General features: G+C 43.4%; 1 protein-coding gene across 4 annotated transcripts in view; it reads right to left on the reverse strand.

Annotated features, from left to right (window-relative positions):
* Positions 1–2,887: 2,887 nt before the first annotated feature.
* MARCHF11 (membrane associated ring-CH-type finger 11) overlaps positions 2,888–20,783 on the reverse strand; it is a 90,326-nt gene continuing 72,430 nt past the window's right edge. For all 4 annotated transcript variants that reach the window (XM_075316501.1, XM_075316502.1, XM_075316503.1 and 1 more), the window contains exons 4-5: positions 7,694–7,886; positions 2,888–3,384 (exon numbers count right to left, since the gene is read on the reverse strand). In XM_075316501.1, the coding sequence (XP_075172616.1) occupies positions 3,059–3,384; positions 7,694–7,886 (519 nt within the window). In that variant the 3' untranslated portion in view covers positions 2,888–3,058. The remainder of the gene's footprint in view (positions 3,385–7,693; positions 7,887–20,783) is intronic.

The following is a 20,783-nucleotide window of genomic DNA, read 5'->3' on the forward strand; positions in this document are numbered from 1 at the left end:
AAAGGGAGCTTGCTCCCCGTTCATGTTCGGATTATTTGCACTTTAGAATATAGTTTATTCTGTGATTTTGTTTCTTCCCATTATATCTGCAGTTCTGTTTAAAATGTCTGGCACAAGAGTACCTGATATAGCAGGGGAAGACTGTGTGGTCTTAGTATTTTTTTCCTATCAGGAGTTTTGTATTTTTTACAGGGATTTTTGCTGGCCGCAATCAGTTATCTGTCCTGTCCTGTTGTATCTAGTAAGTTGGGCCTCACCTTTGCTAATCTATATTTTCTGTGTATTGTGTTTTCTTACATCACTGTCGTTGCATGTTGGGGGCTTGCTATTTCTTTGGGAACTGCTCCGAAGTAAGTTAGGATTCCTCATTTCTATCTTTGAGGTGTAGCAAGTTTTTCCGGCAGTGTCTAGGTGTGTTAGGAACATCCCACTGCTACTTCTAGTGTTGTCTGATAGATAGGGGATTGCGGTCAGCTTAGTTTCCAACTACTCTTGTGGTTTTGTTTTTTCCTGATTACTGGGATTTGTTTGTGTTCATCCACGATTACCAGTTCATAACATATTGCCATGTTTGATACCATGTACAGAATGTTTTCTACCTTGTGTGAATGTGATGGTAATGTTAGCAAAAACCATACGGAGTTAACCTGTTTGCAATGTTCAAGATGCTATGCCTCCCATAAAGGGAATAAATAATGTTTTTGGTTTAATGTATAACAAAAATGCGGTGATCACTGTAAAATGTTACGGCCCAGGAGTGCAACCATTTGCCACCGAGGAACATGGCGCCCCTGCGGCTTCAGGAGCCACAGGGTACTGCACCCCCATTAGGGTGTAGTACTCATCCTAGGTCTGAGGAAGGTCGAGGTTGGTTTACACATGCACAGACAGTCACAGGGTTGCCCTCCCCAATGGGGACTGGGCCAGGATCGGATCACAGTATGGGGTTACTACAGCGGTGGGTTTACAGGACGCCACCGCACCAGGGGCTCCCCAGATTCACTGGACTGGGGACTCAGGGTCAGGGAGAAGCAACCACCAGGGGGAGTTAGGAGCACAGTGGGAAGAGCAGGTTGACCTAGTGAGAGTAGTGAACCAGTCGGTGGCAGCGACTGGGGGCAACAGCGCAGACCACACAACACCACAACTAGAGAGAGTCCAGCTTCAGACTGTGGGGAGCGATACCATCCTGGCTGCATTTAACATCTGCCTCGGTGAGAGACCCTGCAGCAGCGGCCCCCATCTCTGGCTGCATACCACAGGTGGCATCACAATCCTAATAGACTTTCCTAAACCCCCGACTACTACTTCAATCCTCCCTGCCACCCTCCAACCATCCTTCCTGTACGCCTCGGGGCAACGGAACCAGGTCAGGTAACCTCGTCAAGACACAGAGGATCTGCACCCCCGGTCCAGCAACGAGTAGGTTAAAACCGATGGCGCTACACTAACTTGTGATGATGTATTCACACCACAACATCCAAGAGATAATCCTATAATTGCCTCCTGCCGACACTCACAGATCCGATCGCATACGTTCACACACACACACACAGACACACACACACACACACAATATCGCACATACGCGCGCACACACTCACAACATCCGGACATACCACATGATTCCGGCCATGTGATCCTCCGGCAGGTCCTGGAAGGTCACTGCACGCACAGTGCACAGTATCGCCGCCGAGAAGCAAGCGATATCGCCGGATGTTGTGAGTGTGTGGATGCGATCTGTTGTGTGTGTGTGTGTGTGTGTGTATGTGAGTGTGTGTGTGTGCGTGCGTGTGTGTTCCGCTGCAGGACCTTGATGTGCTCACCTGCTCCCGGTCGGCATCTGGTAAGTATGATCGGGGGTCTTCTTTCTTCTGTCTTCTCTCTTCTGGGGATGCCCGCTGCCAATAATGAAGTGTCCTGCAGTGTCTTTCACCGCTGCATGACACTTCATTATTGACTGCGGCTAGGTCTTATTTTCAGGGGTGTCTTATATTAAAGCTTCCCTGAAAACTCCTGGGAGGTCTAATTTTCGGGGGAGGTCTTATTTTCGGGGAAACACAGTACAGCACACCCAGATCCTTGTCTATAAGTAACTCTCCTAGTTTTACTCCCTATTTTGAAGATATAGTGCCAGCATATTATTAGTGCTCATATGTATAACTTTACATTTTCCCAAAATGAACCTCATCTGCCAAGTGGATGCCCAAACATTCAGTTCATTCAAATCAGCTGAACACCCTTCATAGACTGCACTACAGTACATAGAAACAACACTATTAATCCCATGTTCTGTATCATTAATAATGATGTTCAATAACAATGGACCCAGCACTGAACCTTGGGGTACATCACTCATTATTGGAGGCAGTTAAGAGTAGTAGTTCTTCATCATAACTCTCTGGATCTGGTTCTAGAGCCAGTTTTCTGACAAATAGACTTTGCTTTCCAAACCTCGTTTTGCTGATGAGACAGTGTCATACGCCTTTATAAAGACCCAAAATTGTATATCCACAGCTTCCCCTCTGATCAGATTCCTACTCATAAAACTGCTTGGTTTGACAGCTTCTGTCCTTAATAGCTGAATATATTAAACATGTTTAGCGTGTAGCTTACCACTAGTTAGATTTTGCTCATAATAAGGTAATTACACTATAATATCCATTCCAGCTGTTCCTCTCTTTATCTCTGCATGAATACATTACGTAAGGTAATCACAACTTAATGATTATGAGCGACATTAGTACATGGTCCCAGGAGTATCCCTGTATAATATCAAAAGGAAAGTAGCAATAATAATGGTAAAGAAATACTATCACTGATGAATCATACTTCAATCACGTTTTATAAAAACATACAGTCAAAAATTGCCAAAACATGTTGTTTCTGAAAACTGTATTTTAATATAACAGCTTCTATAAAAAAGAATTTAAGTTAGAAAAAGTTTAATATATATATTCTTTTTTTTAAATACTTTAAAAGTGCTTTGGGTTCATTGCACTAACATTCAAAAAACACTGTCCACGGCTAAAGGAATGTTTGCGGTGGTCCGGACTTCTTATACGGAGGTCACTCTCATTACCACCTCACCAGACGTGCTGTCCTCTATGGACTCCTCAGGAGGCGTTCTCATTCGGTTGAACAAATGTAGAAATACATATCCACATTGCAGCCTGGGAGAGCTTAGACGTGTCGGGTGAACCAAGGTCCTGGGTCGGAATGCAGTTAGTGGTAGCCACAATGTCCTACTGGTTGAAGGCACAGCACGGCTGCTTTCTTCTATGTCTGTCATTTTGTCATAGTTTAATACATCCCAGTGCAAGTTCACAGCTCTCCATCTCCTGAAGACCTTATAAACAGCTGCTCCTTCGTGGACAATTAAACCTAGAATCACACGACATTTCCATATTAATAACTTGAAGATACATTTACATACTCAATGAATGAGCAATTAATGCGGCTGTAGAGCAGAATAATCAATACAAAGGCGTATAAAAAAGAACATAAAATGCAGCTAGTCAATAAGCAATGCACAGATCACTACGTTAGGGGCTGGGATCATTCATACATAAAAATAAACTGCTAGTTTGTAGATCTTATGCATCATCTGATTTTTTATTAATGTGTCTGCTTGTAAGTTCATAGAAGGGAATCCCTCGGTTCAGGTGCTGCAGACGGGTGGAGAATATAGCGTATCAAGAAGTGGATCAGCCTCCAGCATCTTGCACCTAATTGATCTTTCTATTAGTTACTATCGATCCCCATTGAGTTTATATTTTGCTGATATCACAGATCCCTACTTTTACTACATGTAAGGCGGTAGTGACACCAGGGTATTTTATTTCACCAGAATACTCTACATTTCGGAAAAGCATATGAATAAACTTAATTAAAAATTATCACCACTTGCCACCAATACGCAGCTCCATTCACAGAAGGGTCAAAAAACACCCTCTCCTGACGATCAGTGGTGGTCCCAGCAGCTGGACACCTCCAGCACCACACATGGCCCATAGACATGGTGCTATGTGCGCACTGGGAAATGGAATTTTCTTGAGAAAATTCCGCATGCTCTCAAAGATTACCGCACCCGCGGTAAAAATCCGCGGCAAACCGCACCCGAAAACCGCATGCGGTTTGCCGCGGTTTGCTGCGGTTTTACCGCAGTTTTGCTGCGTGCGGGTTGGTACATGTGCTTATTGCATTCAATGCAATAAAGCACATTGAAAAAAAAGAAAAAAAAAAAATCATTTCCTTCTTAGATAGTAGATAGATAGATAAAGAGACAGAAGAATAGATAGAGGGATAGATAGATAGATAGAGGGATAGATAGAGGAAAGATCGCTGCATTTCCCACGGTCGGCAGTGAGTTCACATTACCGGCCGTGGGAAATGACCGGTAATTACCTCTGCTGTCTGCTGCGAGGCTGCATTCATTCAGCGCTGTGTGTCAGTCGCGGCTGGATGCAAGCCTCACAGGACGTCGGAGCTGTGGATTACGCCGGAGCTTTGTTTCAGTAGGGGTTAATAAAAGGGTGAACGAGGCTTGTTTGTGTTTTATTTAAAATAAAGGATTTTTCTGTGTGTTTTATTCACTTTACTTACGGGTTGATCATGTCAGCTGTCACATAGACGCTGCCATGATCAAGCCTGGAGTTAATGGCGGTGATCCACCACCATTAACCCCTTGTATTACCTTGCCTGCCACTGCTACACGGCGGCAGGAAGAGCCGGGGACACGCCGGTACTGCAGCATAATGCATGCGACAGTGCCGGGGCATCTGCGGCTAATATTCTCGGCTGCGGGAGGGGGAGTGAGGCGGGGGACATTAACCCTGCCCCTCGCCCTCCCCAGCCTGAGAATACCGGGCCGCCGCTGTGTGCTTACCTCGGCTGGACGGTGAATATGCAGCGGAGCCCACGTGTTTTGTTTTCTATATTTCCGTTTGCTTTCTATGTGTGTTCTATGTGTCTGTGTCTATGTGTTCTGTGTCTGTGATGTGTCTGTGTCTGTGATCTGTGTGTTTGTTTACTCTCTGCACGGCTTCCTCTTCCTGTAATGACATCACTTCCCTGCAAAACCGCAAGCAAGCGATGTACATTACCGGAGGTAAACCGCGAAATACCTCAGGGAATAACGCAGCAAAACGCAGTGAACCGCACAGAATTTGCTGCCTGCGTTATTCCCTGCGGGATTTCACGATTACATTGGAGTCAATGAAGTGAAATCCAGCAGCGATGTGCGGAAAAGAATTGACATGCAATTGTTTTTGCTGCGGGAATCCCGCAGCAAAACATGCAGCTGTCAAAATCCGCCTAGTGCGCATAGGATTTTTTTTCCCATAGGTTTTGCTGGTGATTCACTGCAGAGATGTTATGAACATTTTCTGCAGCGAAACATGCAGCAAAACCGCAAAAAATCCGCGGCAAAATCCGGTAAGTGCGCACATAGCCTAAATATTTGTTCCTCTTGCTACTTTCCTTGCAATAAATTGGTCATTAATAGGGATGATTGAATACCTCAAATATTCGGCTTCGCGAATATTTGCCGAATAGGTTACCGCTATTCGACTATTCGCGAATATTCAATGCGCAATGTAAATCTATGGGAAACCCGAATAACAACTATTCGGAAGTATTCGGGCTTCCCATAGACTTACATTGCGCATCGCATATTCGTATAGCGGCGACCTATTCGTTGAATATTTGCGAAGCCGAATATTTGAGGTATTCGATCATCCCTAGTCATTAATCAGAAATGTTGCTGTATCATGTCCCAAGAGACAGCATGTTAGATCAGTGGTTAACAGTTATTTGGCATCACTGGGGATGAGAGTTTGGATCCATCCCTGGGGCGACATCAGCATGGAGAGTTTATATATTCTCCATATCCTTGTGTGGCTTTTCTCCGGTTATTTCAGTTTCCTCCGAAAACATACTGATAAGGTAATGTGCAAGGAAGTTTGCCTCAAAGGGGTAAGGATCTGTGCCCTTGTCTATTACAATAATCCATTAATCCATGAATCCATCACAAAAGAAGCAAAACATGGATGCACAATTTATTTTCTGGTCTTCATCCATTTGTCAAAGATTCATTTTTACTAGAGGAGTCACTAAACACCTGAACATGCGCAGTGCTTTAAAAATAGACAACAGATGACAATGGTCCATTATGCGCTTAGGGCTACTTTGCACACAGAGATAAATCTTTGGCAGATCTGTGGTTGCAGTGAAATCATGGACATATTGTTCCATTTGTACACAGCCAGAAACCTGGCACTGATTGTCCACAATTTCACTGCAACCACAGATCTGCCGCAGATTTATCTCTGTGTGCAAAGTACCCCTTAGAGTCCATTGTGAGAAAAACACAATACAAATGTAAAAGTCTAAGAAAAGGACAATGTGAGCGCCTTTTGGGACAGGGACTAATGTGAATAGAGACTATCCTTGTACAGCACCACTAAATGTGATGAGGTGACAGGTACATGACCGTTTTTTAAAGACTGTGGGCCTGATACAACAAGACCAGAGTTCTTCACACTAGTCTTGATGAGGAGATGGGCTGGAGTCGATACTCCTGATTGATGAAGAGACATACACCTCTTCATGAATCAGGAGTGCCAGATAAGTGGTGTACACCGCTGTATGGACATTGCCACAGATTCTACTCCGGTCCCTGCTGGAGTAAGATTTGTGGGGTAGTGAACACCACCGCTCGTCATGAATTTGATGAGCGGCCGTTGCCACACACCCTCCTGCCCCAGCTCTGCCCAATATTTTGGAGCTGGACAGAAATGATTTGAGAACTCCAAAAGTCATGTAATTTTAGCGCAGCCTCAAGTTGCGCTAAAGTGAGACGACTTTTCAAAGCTTTTTACACCGCAATAATGGCATAAACGCTAGATGAAGTGGGCCCTGTATGTTTACATGCAATTTTTGGCATGATAATATCTAAATTACCTACACAAATATACTTATTTCAAGTATAATTTTAAGTAAAAAATATATTTAGCAAGAAGAGAACATAGCCATCAAACCAGAGCTAATTCCAAGGAATATGTCAGCATTTCCTCATTACTCCCTGTATCCACAGCTTTGTATTAACTTGCTGTACTAAATGACAAACAATACGTAAATGGCCTGCAGTAATCCATGCCCTTCTCATGATGCTTCTGGTCAGCTAGCCTTGTAATTACTAACAATAATCGTTTAATGATGTATTCACTGCCTGGAAATGTCAATAAATGTCACACATCGTCTTTCCGGTCCCTGTTCTAATTAATTGTATGCACCTACAGTGACGTTCCTGGCACAGATCTCCGCTGGTTGTATCAGCGGCTCTGAATATTATATACTTCATAAGCCATAATTATGCTCAAATCAAGCATTCAATCCTATTTAGAAGACTTTTTCATAGAATTTTATTGGCACGCTGAAATGTAAGATTGTGCTTACTGTCACAATATATCAATAATAAACAGTATTAATGTCCAATACCTAAAATAATGATACTGTCATATTTATGGACACCAATCTATTTTTTAAAGATTCAAGAAATGAAAAGTAGCAACTTTACAAAGTCCTCATAAAAGTTTCCGTCCGTCTGCAGCTCCAATCTGGACCCACGTGTTGTCAGACTTCTAGGTCCATATCTAGAAAACTGGTAGCTGGTAATAAACTAGGAACTTACCTATACATACTAGGTCCATAAAACCATACATGCCATAGCATATCTGAAAAAGGATGTCTCTTCTTTGCCATACAGCATAAGGGCTAAAAGCTGACCACAGAAGCCACGTGACACTGGATACCAGGAATAGTGATCCAAGAATGACTGCGATCATTTGCACTTTTTCCACCAATGTCACTGTAATGCGCTGCCACTGAAACATAAAGAATAGTTAGCACTTACATTGCAAAATACAAATTCTCTGCCCATTAAAGGGAATCTGTCAGCAGATTTTTGCTACCTTATCTGAGACCAGTATGATGTAGTCAAGGAGATGCTGAATCCAAGAATGTATCACTTAGATTACTGGGTGCAGCCATTCTGACATAATCAAAGAATTAAGTTTTAAGCATGTAGCTGCGCCTAGAGAGCTTCCCCACCCACACCAGGCTCTCTATAGAGATTGTGCATTGACTGTGAGGTGTCAATCACAGCAGGGGACATATTAGACTACCACAGGGTAGTCCGCCAGCTAGACATAGCAATGTTAATCACAGGGTAATAAAGCTATTAGTTTAAGTAAACAATAGCACACACAGAGATAAGAGGCATAACTGCTTTTTGCTTCTTAACCCTTACAGCATACTGTCCTTAGCTTGCCTAGCAAAAACCTGCTGACAGATTCCCTTTAAATCAAACAGAGTAGGATTTTGTACACCATGATCTACATGTACAAATGTTTTTGTAGTAATATGTCATTACACAACAACCAATGAGAAATAAGGCCTAAAACGACTCAAATGATTTGGGATGAACTGTAATCCAATGCACATCATATGGACAAAAGTCATTTCTGGAGAAAAAGCAGCACCATTATTTTTTTAATCTGTAATTTTTTTGTTTATTAAATTGTAGCAAAATCAATTTAAGCTGATTTATTGTTTAAAGGCCTTGTCCAGTACTTTGAAATGATTTGTTTATCCATGGGATAAGCCCTCAATATCAGATCCGTGGGGGTGCAATACTCAGTACCCCTGTCAGCTATTCCTGATGCTAGCTGGATGTGATCATTTGCTGAGATGCAGAGCACTGCTTCATCAACTGCACAGTGGCTGCAGCTAGGTTCTGCACAATCATCCCTGCATTAATGAAAAGGGCTGGATCTGCAGTACCTATTGCAGCCACTATACAGCTGATAGAGCTGTGCTGTAACACTCTATAAGGCCTCCGTCACACATCCGTGCCTCCGGTACGTGTTTGCCATTTTTTACATGTACCGGCGACACGGAGACACGTACAGCAATGCTACCCTATTGTAGCAGGCACACACACGTAAAACCACACGGAACGTGTGTCCGTTTGTACATGTGTGCGTTTTTCTACACGCTGACATGTCGGTTTTTCTCCAGCATCACGGGTGTCACACAGCCCGCACCCATACCACACGGATGTAGTGTGAATCTTCTGGTCCCGTGTGACACGCGCCGAAGAAAACACACGTGTCAGAGAAAAAAAAAAGCTTAACTCACTTTCTCCTGCCCTCCTGTCTCTGCCGCTGCTGTCACTTTCTGCTGACCGCCGCTCATTATTCTCATTTAATATTCACTTCACTGCAGGCGGCAGCGCTGGAGACCAAAGATCAGCACCACTGACAGCAGAATGGACCATGTGAGTATGTAAATTACCTGTTCTCTGTATGTTAGACACGTACTTACCTACATGCAACACGCAGGGAAAATACGTGTCTCGCGGCATGTGCGTGATTTTCACGCGAGTGTGTCGGAGGCCTAAGGATGCTTTCACACATCAGTTTTTTGCTGAGCGGCACAATACCGCGCTTTGCAGAAAAACCGCAAACTTTTTTTTGCCGCCGGATGCATTTTTTCCGCATAGACTTGAATTAGCGCCATATTGTGCCGCATGGCCTTGCGTCCGTTTTTTGCCAGATGCGGCATATTTAGCCCATGCGGCGGCCGGATGGAACGTTGCCTGGCCCGGACACCGGATGCGTTTTTTTGCACTGCGTATGCTCAGTATCAAGCCGCATCCATCAAACGGACGGGCCGCGTGGAAAAACTTATGCAACGGATCCGTTTTTTTTGCCGCATCCGTTTCATTGAGCCGCACTGCAAAAACCGGATGTGTGAAAGCAGCCTAACTGATCACATCCGGCATTCAGAAGAGCTGATCTGCGGGGGGTGCTGGGTGTCGCACTCCCACAGAGCTGATACATATAAGCTATCCTAAGGATAGGCCACCAATAGAAAAGTACTGGACAAGGCCATTAAATCAAGATCAATTAATTATTATTGATTTGGTTTCAACCTATTAAAAAAAAATCCTTTACACATTGAGTTCTTAACTTGTATGGGACTGTAAAATCCAACCTAAATGGGTATTAGTCTGTGTAAAATGTATACCATTCTTCAATATATTTCACACATTAAACATGGTATGATGAAAATAACTAGTAAAATCTTACATTACTGTATCTACAAGTCCTCTGTTTTAGGAAATATTTTTCATAAAAGGTGCAGATTTATATATGGGGGGAATTTAATATCACCTAGTTTATATGGAGAATAAAAAAAGAGAAAAACTATGGTTTTCACAAAAAAAGGTTTCTTATATATACAGTATGTGGGTGCCGCAAATATAATGTATATAAATATGTAGTGAAATGCACAGAAATCATGCGGCCGCAGGCTAACAGATTCCCTGTGCATGATTTCTTACATTGCAATAGTCAGAATGCAATATATTACATTCATCGAGAATTGTACCAAACTGGACACATAGGTGGCACAACCTGAACCATTAAAATAAGGATGTCAGAACTTCTAACATTGGCGGTAATAATATAGTTGTTGAGGTGTATACAGGTAATTTTGAATTTTAAGTTTTAAAATTGAGTAGAATACCCAATCAGAGGTCTGTCTCCCCCAAAACTGAACTATTTAGTGCTTGATAGAGAGCACTTAGCGCCAATAAAAATCAGACATATACTGTAGTTTTTAGCACACAGTTTTAATACATATGAAAATGAGGGCCCTTAGGCGCACCTTTGTCATGGCCAAGGGATCGGTGCACCTTTCCACCCCGATACTCAGCCCCTCTCCTCATGGTGATGGGTAGCACACAATTTGGAGCGCTGCCAACTTTAACTTCCTAGTCTTGCGTGTACTGATACTGGAGTGGCCAAACGCCTGCATAAGTAGTGTCAGTGTGCGCAAGGAAAAAGTTATCATCCCCCTCTCCTGTTTACAGCAGTGGCAGCCAAAGGTAACAGGGATGGATGAGAATGCACACAATGTCAATGCCTCTTCTGTGTATAGCTGCCGCCTCTGCTGTGAGATCCTGTGTGAAGTGAATGGCCACTGCTGACAGCCACTACTATACAAAGAGGCCCCAAGCTCTTGGTCATGCCTAGGTTAATCGAAGTCCACTCATTTAAATATGTAACAAAAATGTTTTGTCTAAAATATATTTGCATGAGATCCAGGGGGAGACAGAAGCAGGCGGCACTCATCGGCATCCAGGTAGCGGTATTTAATAAAACATTTTCATGCAGGAAAAGGGGGGTACAAGTGGTGGGGGAGGGGGAGGGAGGTGCACAATGCCGGACCGTTTCGCACTCCTTGTGCTTCCAAGTACTTCCATGTTAAAGCACAACTCTGGTGTTTTCTTTCCTTCACTCCTAGAGTGGTGCTTTTAATCTACAGTCCCTTCCCCCAGACTTATACTCAGCCTGCAGCATCTTCATCTGTTACCGATGCCGCTCTGGTCTCGCAACACCATCTTGTGACCGCAACTTCTGACTTACCGCAAGTCAGAATTTATGTCACAAGCTCTCACAACAAGTCTATGATAGCCAGAACGAGGCTCTCATAGACTTTCATTGAGTTTTGGCCTCCGACGCACTCCATGAAACACTTGAGCAGCAGGCAGGTAACAAACTGCCTGAGACCAAAGAGATCAGAGGCAATAACAGATGAAAATGCCGGAGGGTGAGTATAAGACTAGGGGCAGGGGGTAACAAAAAAAGCTGGAGTGGTGCTTTAATTAGTGGCATTTCCGCATGTAAAGCGTGTTCCATGCTTTTAAATGTTTTTACCCGACATTCCCCTGATAACTATGAAAAAAACCACTGTATTCGTTGCAATCATGTCCGTTACTAAGAATAGAAATGTCTTTCAATAAAATCTGAAGAAGTAGAGGAGTGATTTTATGATTAGGAATAAGGAAGTGCCATGTCTATTTTTTCTGCACTGTGAAGTTTTATGTGGCAATTATCAAAGGATTGGCACCTAACAAAAATAAATCAGCAGTGAGACATTAGAGGCATGAATAAGTTATTAAATTATTTCACTTAGCTAGATAGAATGAAAATAAGAAAGTTTACAAATGACTTGCTTTTTCTATTAGCTTTCACTCTCCTGTAATGTGAGCTTTTATCTTTCATAATATACAGCTGGTTTCTATGGAGATGGAATATCAGCAAATGCCCAAACAAACTTTGCTTTACTCACCCTCCACACATCTTGAGTTTCCGCCAATACTCAAATATTTGCTTTTGTCCGTAACACAGTCGTTATGTTGACAGCTCTGCAGACAATCAGTGAGCTCAGTGGTTTGTGCCATCAACTTGGCAAAGCTGCTGATCTCAGTTATTGGATGCACAGTTTTTAAAGAAACTGCACCCAGGGGACAAGGGTTTTACAAAACCAGAAAACTTCTTTAAAAGGAAATTCTACTACACTATTTAAACAGCCGGAGTTCTCACTTCCTATTAATTAATCATTTGTCCTAAGGTGGGGAGAGAGAACCCGGCAGTGATTGGGCTCGCGTGAAGTCACAACCACAAGTGACATCAGGAAAGTGAGTGCCAACAGCACTGGAACGCCACCAGCATGGGAGGGGAGTATAAGCTTTTTATTTTATTTGGCCAAACATTGGGAATGAGAAGTTGTTGTCCAAGAGGTGAAAATCCCTTTATGGTCATGTCACACACAACCACAGTGACGACGACGTCGCTGCTAAGTCACCATTTTCTGTGACGAAGCAGCGACCTTGCTAGCGATGTCGTTGTGTGTGACATCCAGCAACAACCTGGCCCCTGCTGTGAGGTCGCTGGTTGTTGCTGAATGTCCTGGACCATTTTTTAGTTGTTGCTCTCCCGCTGTGAAGCACACATCACTGTGTGTGACAGCGATAGAGCAACAACTAAATGTGCAGGCAGCAGGGAGCCGGCTTCTGCGGACGCTGATAACCAAGGTAAATATCGGGTAACCAAGCAAAGGCTTGGTTACCCGATATTTACCTTCGTTACCAGTGTCCGCAGCTTCTTGAAGCCGGCTCCCTGCTCCCTGCACACGTAGCCAAGGTACACATCGGGTAACTATAAGCAAAGCGGTTTGCTTATTAACCCGATGTGTACTCTAGCTACGAGTGCAGGGAGCCAGCGTTAAATGGTGTGCACTGGTAACCAAGGTAAATATCGGGTAACCAAGTGAAGCACTTTGCTTGGTTACCCGATATTTACCTTAGTTACCAAGCGCAGCATCACTTCCACGTGTCGCTGCTGGCTGGGGGATGGTCACTGGTCGCTGGTGATATCTGCCTGTTTGAAAGCTCACCAGCGACCATGTAACGACGAAGCAGCGATCCTGATAAGGTCAGATCGTCGTCGTGATCGCTGCTGCATCGCTACGTGTGACCTAGGCTTAAGAAGGAAATGTGAACTCAGAAATGTGCTGCCACAAGTCACAGAAAAAGCCCGAGGGTACTGCTTCCCACATGCACTTAGATTACAACCACATAGAAGAGCTGTGCATCACTGTGTGTATGGATGGAGGAAACCAGGATTCAAAGACCTAGTTGTTCCCAAGCAAAATAGGAAAATTCTAGAAAATCTCAAACTAGGCATTACTCGTCTCCAGCGCCGTGTTTCACTTCCTCATGCAACCAGCTCCTAAAGCTTTTAAGTGTATCGGCAACTCAAAAAGCATCTCTGATTTCACATGCAATACCTTTAAAGCCTAGCTCAGGCATTGCTACATCACCTGAGTATTCAGGTAGTTTCGTGTATATGCCACTACCACATCACTGGGCTCTGCTTTTCCTTTCAAGTTTGCCTCCTGACATATCCAGCTTTGCTACAAATAGTGGGCTCTGCTAAATCGCTCCTCTCTGCTACTGAGGTGACTCCTGACAAAACCAGCCAGGCTAAAATTCCTGAACTACAATGCCACAAGTGTACCACATGACAAAGCCAACTATACTACAGTACTGAGCTTTGTTACAATACCACAACTGTGCATCCTGATACATTAAAATAAATCTTTATTTTTATAGAGCGCTAACATATTCCGCAGCACTTTACATACCGTACATCAGGAACACTGTCCCCATTGGGGCTCACAATCTAAATTCCCTATCAGTATGTCTTTGGAGTGTGGGAGGAAACCCATGCAAACACGGGGAGAACATGCAAACTCCTTGCAGATGGTGTCCTTGGTGGGATTCGAACCCAGGACCCCAGCGCTGCAAGGCTGCAGTGCTAACCACTGAACTACCATGCTGTCCTATACATTCAGCTCTTCCTGCCTTAGGCTAAGTTCACATTTCCATTATTTTGCATCAGTCACATGCGTCGCTTGACGCATGTGACTGATGCGCTGTACAATGGATGACAAAGAACAGAATTCTTTGTTGGACTCTGTTGAGTGCGGGGGGCGGAGCGTGAGGGGGCAGAGTTCGGGGTCGGTGGAGCCGAGCGGGGCCGTGGCACTGAGGACGTCAGTGCCGCGGGGACTGCAGGGCTGGGGACAGGTGAGTGTGTGTGTGTGTGTGTGTGAGAGAGTGTGAGTGTGTGTGTGTGTACATGCTGAGTGCAGGAGCGGACAGGTGAGTGTGTGTGTGTGTGTGTGTGAGAGTGTGAGTGTTTGTGTGTGTACATGCTAAGTGCAGGAGGGGGCGGAGCCGAGCGGGGAAGTGTCGGGCTTCCTGCACAGCCAGGGTAAATATCGGGTATAAGCAAAGCACTTTTTGCTTGGTTACCCGATATTTATCTTGGTTACCAGCAGCGCTGGCTCCCTGCACCCGTAACCAGTGTAAATATCGGGTAACTAACCAAAACGCATTGCTTGGTTACCCGATGTGTATCCTGGTTACCCGATGTGTACCCTGGTTACGGGTACAGTGAGCCAGAGAGCGCATGCGCAGCAAAATCCTACGGATCGCGCTGCTCAAAAAATATTACAGGTTGCGTTGCTCCCGCCCGGCGGTCAGTTAAAAAACGACTGACCGCGACGCGGTGGATGCAACACAGCATCATCAGTCGCTATCCGTCACTCACCGTAATTCCTCAAGGCAACGGATTGTGACTGATGCAAAACAACAGAAATGTGAACTTAGCCTTACTCCTGAACTCTGCTGCATCACCATGTTGGTCTCATAACATTCTCAGCTCTGCTGTCCTGCTGGATTTTGTGTCATCATCACTAGTCCAAGACACCGCTGGGTTCTGCTACATGCACAGCTATACCGTACTGTATACCATAACTCCAGTCATTTCCAGACCTGCAAGTTTATTATTTTTCGGAGTCTCCGGTTTTCCAGTGATCTACTGCAGTCTCCATAACTTGAGCTTCCATTCAGCCTCTACAGCCTCAGTTCTCCTTTTTGCATTAATATTATCATTCCATGTTGAATTCCATCTGCTCTTCTAGACCAAACCCTTAAAATATCCACCTCACCAGATGGATTCACTTTGTGTAATGTGTTTAGTGTTATAAGTAATAGAAAAATGAAGAAGCAACAAAAAAATGTCATGAGGCAAGTAAAGCTGCCACACAATGGGTGAAATAAGTATTGAAGACGTCACCATTTTATAAGTAAATATATTTCAAAAGGTGCTACTGACATGAACTTCTCACGAGATGTCAGTAACAACCCATCCAATTCACACAGGTAAAGAAATCAAACCACAGATGTCTGTAAATTCAGTTATGTGTAATAATGAGAAAAGACACAGAAAAAGTATGGAACACATGAAGAAACAGAGGTGTAATAAACCATGGAAAGTCATGGCACCAGCTGAAATCTGTCAGTAATTAAATAGCTATCCTGCCACTTACTGAATAATAATGTCAGCCGGTTCAACTGATAGCCTATGAAAAGATTTGTTATTAACAAGGTGCCACACAAGAAACTTCTCATAATGGGTAAATAAGCTGTGTCAAGACCTTTGCAATCTTATTGTTGTAAAACATACTAATGGAATTGGTTACAGAAGAATTTCTAAACACTGAAAATTCCAGTGAGCACTGTTGGGGCCATAATGCGTAAGTGGAAAGAACATCATTTCATCATAAACCAGCCACAATCAAGTTCTTCGCGCAAGATTTTAGACAAAGGAGTGAAAAGAATTATCAGAAGAGTTGTCCAAGAGCCAAGAACCATCTGTGGAGAGCTACTGAAAGACCTCAAATCAGCAGGTACACTTGATTCAAAGAAAACAATAAGATTGTCTGCACTCAACCTCCATAGCCAGTATATATGTTCACCATTCGAGTCCATTGCTGAACAAAAAGCATGGTCAAGAGTGTTTACAGTTTGCTCAACAACATTTAAGTGGGCTTTACATGCTACGATATTTCTAGCAATTCCTAGCGATATCGTACGCAAAAGCACCCGCCCCCATCGTGCATTCGATATCGTGTGATCGCTGCAGCAGCGATCCTAACTTCCTTCCTCATTGCGGGTGGGACGCAGGTAAGGTGAGGTTCCTCGCTCCTGCGTTGTCACACACGGCGATGTGTGCTGCCACAGGAACAAGGAACATCTATAAACAACCATTAACAATTTTTGGTTTTAGGACGACCTCTCCATGGTGAACGATTTTCACCACTTTGGAGGACGTTTAAGGTCGCTGGTAAGTGTTACACGCTGCAATAGCGTTAATGACGCCGGATGTGCGTCACTAACGATGTGACCCTGACGATATAACATTAACGATATTGTAGCGTGTAAAGCCCCCTTTAGAGGAGCCTGTGAAGTACTGGGATAATTTAGTCTGGTCAGATGGCACCAAAATTGAACTTTGAATGACATAATACACAGCATGCTTGGAGGCCAAAATGCACCATACCAAGTTTGGAGGTGGGAACACCATGGTGTGGGGCTGTTTTAAGCATACTGTTTTTTGAAGGACACCATTCATTCTGCCACATATTGTACTGAATTCACCATTCATTCTGCCACATATTGTACTGAATTGTGCAGTGCCATTGCAAAAAACGTGCAATTCCACAATGGGTTTTTTTTTTGTTTTTTTTAAATCTACCATGCTCACTATGTGGTTAGGAGGTTAGTGACAGGCTGGGGATGGAGGCTAGGTGACCCAACGCATATCGCCACGCTCAGGTGGCTTTATCAGGGGTGAGCGTGGCGATATGCGTTGGGTCACCTAGCCTCCATCCCCAGCCTGTCACTGACCTCCTCACAGCCTTATGCCCTTGTTAAGGGTAGCAGCAATCTCTGCATGCCCTAATCTGGGAGTTCTCACCTTGGGTATAGTATTTCCTGACCCTGCGCTGACTTTGGCCTCTCTACCACACCACACTATAGGTTCTTCATACTACTTTGTAGTACACTGATTGGGTTCCCCAATTCTGGGTGATTTATGATTGATGGGTGATTTCAGAACTATTGTGATGTTTCATTATTATATGGTGGTTATTTGAGGCCATTATCATCTCCCTTGTGAGACATATTGTATGTATATATGTGTTTTCTGCTGCTACATTCTGTTATTTATCGCTGTAGGGGTCTATACTGTATAATTGTATTTCCCATTGTAACTATTACTTATGGCAATTACAGTTAGGTCCAGAAATATTTGGACAGTGACACAAGTTTTGTTATTTTAGCTGTTTACAAAAACATGTTCAGAAATACAATTATATATATAATATGGGCTGAGAGTGCACACTCCCAGCTGCAAGATGAGAGTTTTCACATCCAAATCGGAGAAAGGGTTTAGGAATCATAGCTCTGTAATGCATAGCCTCCTCTTTTTCAAGGGACCAAAAGTAATTGGACAAGGGACTCTAAGGGCTGCAATTAACTCTGAAGGCGTCTCCCTCGTTAACCTGTAATCAATGAAGTAGTTAAAAGGTCTGGGGTTGATTACAGGTGTGTGGTTTTGCATTTGGAAGCTGTTGCTGTGACCAGACAACATGCGGTCTAAGGAACTCTCAATTAAGGTGAAGCAGAACATCCTGAGGCTGAAAAAAAAGAAAAAATCCATCAGAGAGATAGCAGACATGCTTGGAGTAGCAAAATCAACAGTCGGGTACATTCTGAGAAAAAAGGAATTGACTGGTGAGCTTGGGAACTCAAAAAGGCCTGGGCGTCCACAGATGACAACAGTGGTGGATGATCGCCGCATACTTTCTTTGGTGAAGAAGAACCCGTTCACAACTTCAACTGAAGTCCAGAACACTCTCAGTGAAGTAGGTGTATCTGTCTCTAAGTCAACAGTAAAGAGAAGAGTCCATGAAAGTAAATACAAAGGGTTCACATCTAGATGCAAACCATTCATCAATTCCAAAAATAGACAGGCCAGAGTTAAATTTGCTGAAAAACACCTCATGAAGCCAGCTCAGTTCTGGAAAAGTATTCTATGGACAGATGAGACAAAGATCAACCTGTACCAGAATGATGGGAAGAAAAAAGTTTGGAGAAGAAAAGGAACGGCACATGATCCAAGGCACACCACATCCTCTGTAAAACATGGTGGAGGCAACGTGATGGCATGGGCATGCATGGCTTTCAATGGCACTGGGTCACTTGTGTTTATTGATGACATAACAGCAGACAAGACTAACCGGATGAATTCTGAAGTGTACCGGGATATACTTTCAGCCCAGATTCAGCCAAATGCCGCAAAGTTGATCGGACGGCGCTTCATAGTACAGATGGACAATGACCCCAAGCATACAGCCAAAGCTACCCAGGAGTTCATGAGTGCAAAAAAGTGGAACATTCTGCAATGGCCAAGTCAATCACCAGATCTTAACCCAATTGAGCATGCATTTCACTTGCTCAAATCCGGACTTAAGACGGAAAGACCCACAAACAAGCAAGACCTGAAGGCTGCGGCTGTAAAGGCCTGGCAAAGTATTAAGAAGGAGGAAACCCAGCGTTTGGTGATGTCCATGGGTTCCAGACTTAAGGCAGTGATTGCCTCCAAAGGATTCGCAACAAAATATTGAAAATAAAAATATTTTGTTTGGGTTTGGTTTATTTGTCCAATTACTTTTGACCTCCTAAAATGTGGAGTGTTTGTAAAGAAATGTGTACAATTCCTACAATTTCTATCAGATGTTTTTGTTCAAACCTTCAAATTAAACGTTACAATCTGCACTTGAATTCTGTTGTAGAGGTTTCATTTCAAATCCAATGTGGTGGCATGCAGAGCCCAACTCGCGAAAATTGTGTCACTGTCCAAATATTTCTGGACCTAACTGTATGTCCTATATTGGGGCTTTAGGGGGCTTTTTGTGTCATTTTACAGGAAAGATAAAGGCTCAGCATGTTGAGCCCACCTCCAAGGCAGGGACACGACCGATGACATACATGTACATCATCACTCATTATGGGGTTAAAAAAATGTAATACAAAAACCTTATTTAAACGATAAGTCACTTTCTGATGGTAGCTTTCCTTTAAGGAAATCTGTCAGCAGGTTTTTGCTGTATAGTTTGAGAGCACCATGATATAGGGGCAGAAACACTGATTCCAATGATGTGTCATTTACTGGGCAGCTTGTTGTAGTTTCAATAAAATCAGTGTTTGTCCAGCAGATTATCACTACAGAACTAGTTATTTCATGGCATGTAGCCTCTTACTCTGTATAACCCTGCCGAACAACTGATTGGAAACTTTCAGCCTATGCACAGTGTGCATAGAAAGTTGTCAATCAGTGGTGTGGACAGAGTGCCACAGAGCTGAGAATTCAGTGATCTGTTACATCTGCAGAAGATAAAACAGTGATTTTATCAAAATGACAGCATGCAGGCCAGCAAGTGACACTTTGGTCTGCCCTCAGTTTACATAGCAAAAACCTGGAGAAAGATTCCCTTTAACTTTTCACTCTGAGTCCATCCATTGCAGTGTCGATGCCCTTGCAGATGATATACAGATAAATAGCTTCTTTATCCATCTGTATATAAACAAATAATACAATTCAGTAATGTGTTCTGCAGCCATATGTTAAGGCATATCAGAACGTACATTATGGTTAATGGTGCAGAAATAAGTGATCTGGAGTCTGGCAGCCTCATCTAGGTAGTGTTAATTATATAATACAGTTTATCTTATTGCCCCTATTTGGGGAAGTTGTGTGATAGGCAGATTAGTCAGGGGTAGGATGATGGATGGACACAGACCAACTTGTTAATGGCATTGGTAAGAGAGGGAGCTGTCGTGTGCTTAGCGAGTGCTCCAAAAGCATATCAGTGGAAGATGTCATCATAAAGGGGATGAGGAAACTCTGTCATGTTTGTAGTCTGTCAATAGGAAGCTGCAATGGTAACTCCCTATATATGAACTATCATGTCACTGATGCTTCCCAAGATATACACTTAGCAGAGGCTGATGATGGATGCTAATCAGTGGCTTTTGTCTTACATAGGCTATTAGAAGGAATTAAAAGGAGCCTGTAATGTCAAGAAACATTATTACCTGCAGATATAGTGGTAATTAGCAGGTAAAATGCTGTGAAATCATGACAAGAAACATTATTACCTGCAGATATAGTGGTAATTAGCCTTACAGAGCAGCAGCTACAGGGAGAAAAATAAGTAATTTTTCCCAGCAGCTGCTTACTTCTAGAGGGGTTGTAATAATCACTGCTCACTACACAGTGAGCAAACTGTAAGCATTTTGATTGAGAGCCTGCTCTATAGCATGTGTGTGCAGCATACGTGTGCAGAGCTGGCTGTTAATCATTGTGCTGAGGAGTGAATACAGTTCGCTCACTGTGTAGTGAGGTGTAACTGTAAAGGGGGCTTTACACACAGCGACATCGCTAGCGATATCGCTG

Source organism: Anomaloglossus baeobatrachus, chromosome 6 (genome assembly GCF_048569485.1).
Source record: "Anomaloglossus baeobatrachus isolate aAnoBae1 chromosome 6, aAnoBae1.hap1, whole genome shotgun sequence".
Taxonomy (NCBI): Eukaryota; Metazoa; Chordata; class Amphibia; order Anura; family Aromobatidae; genus Anomaloglossus; species Anomaloglossus baeobatrachus.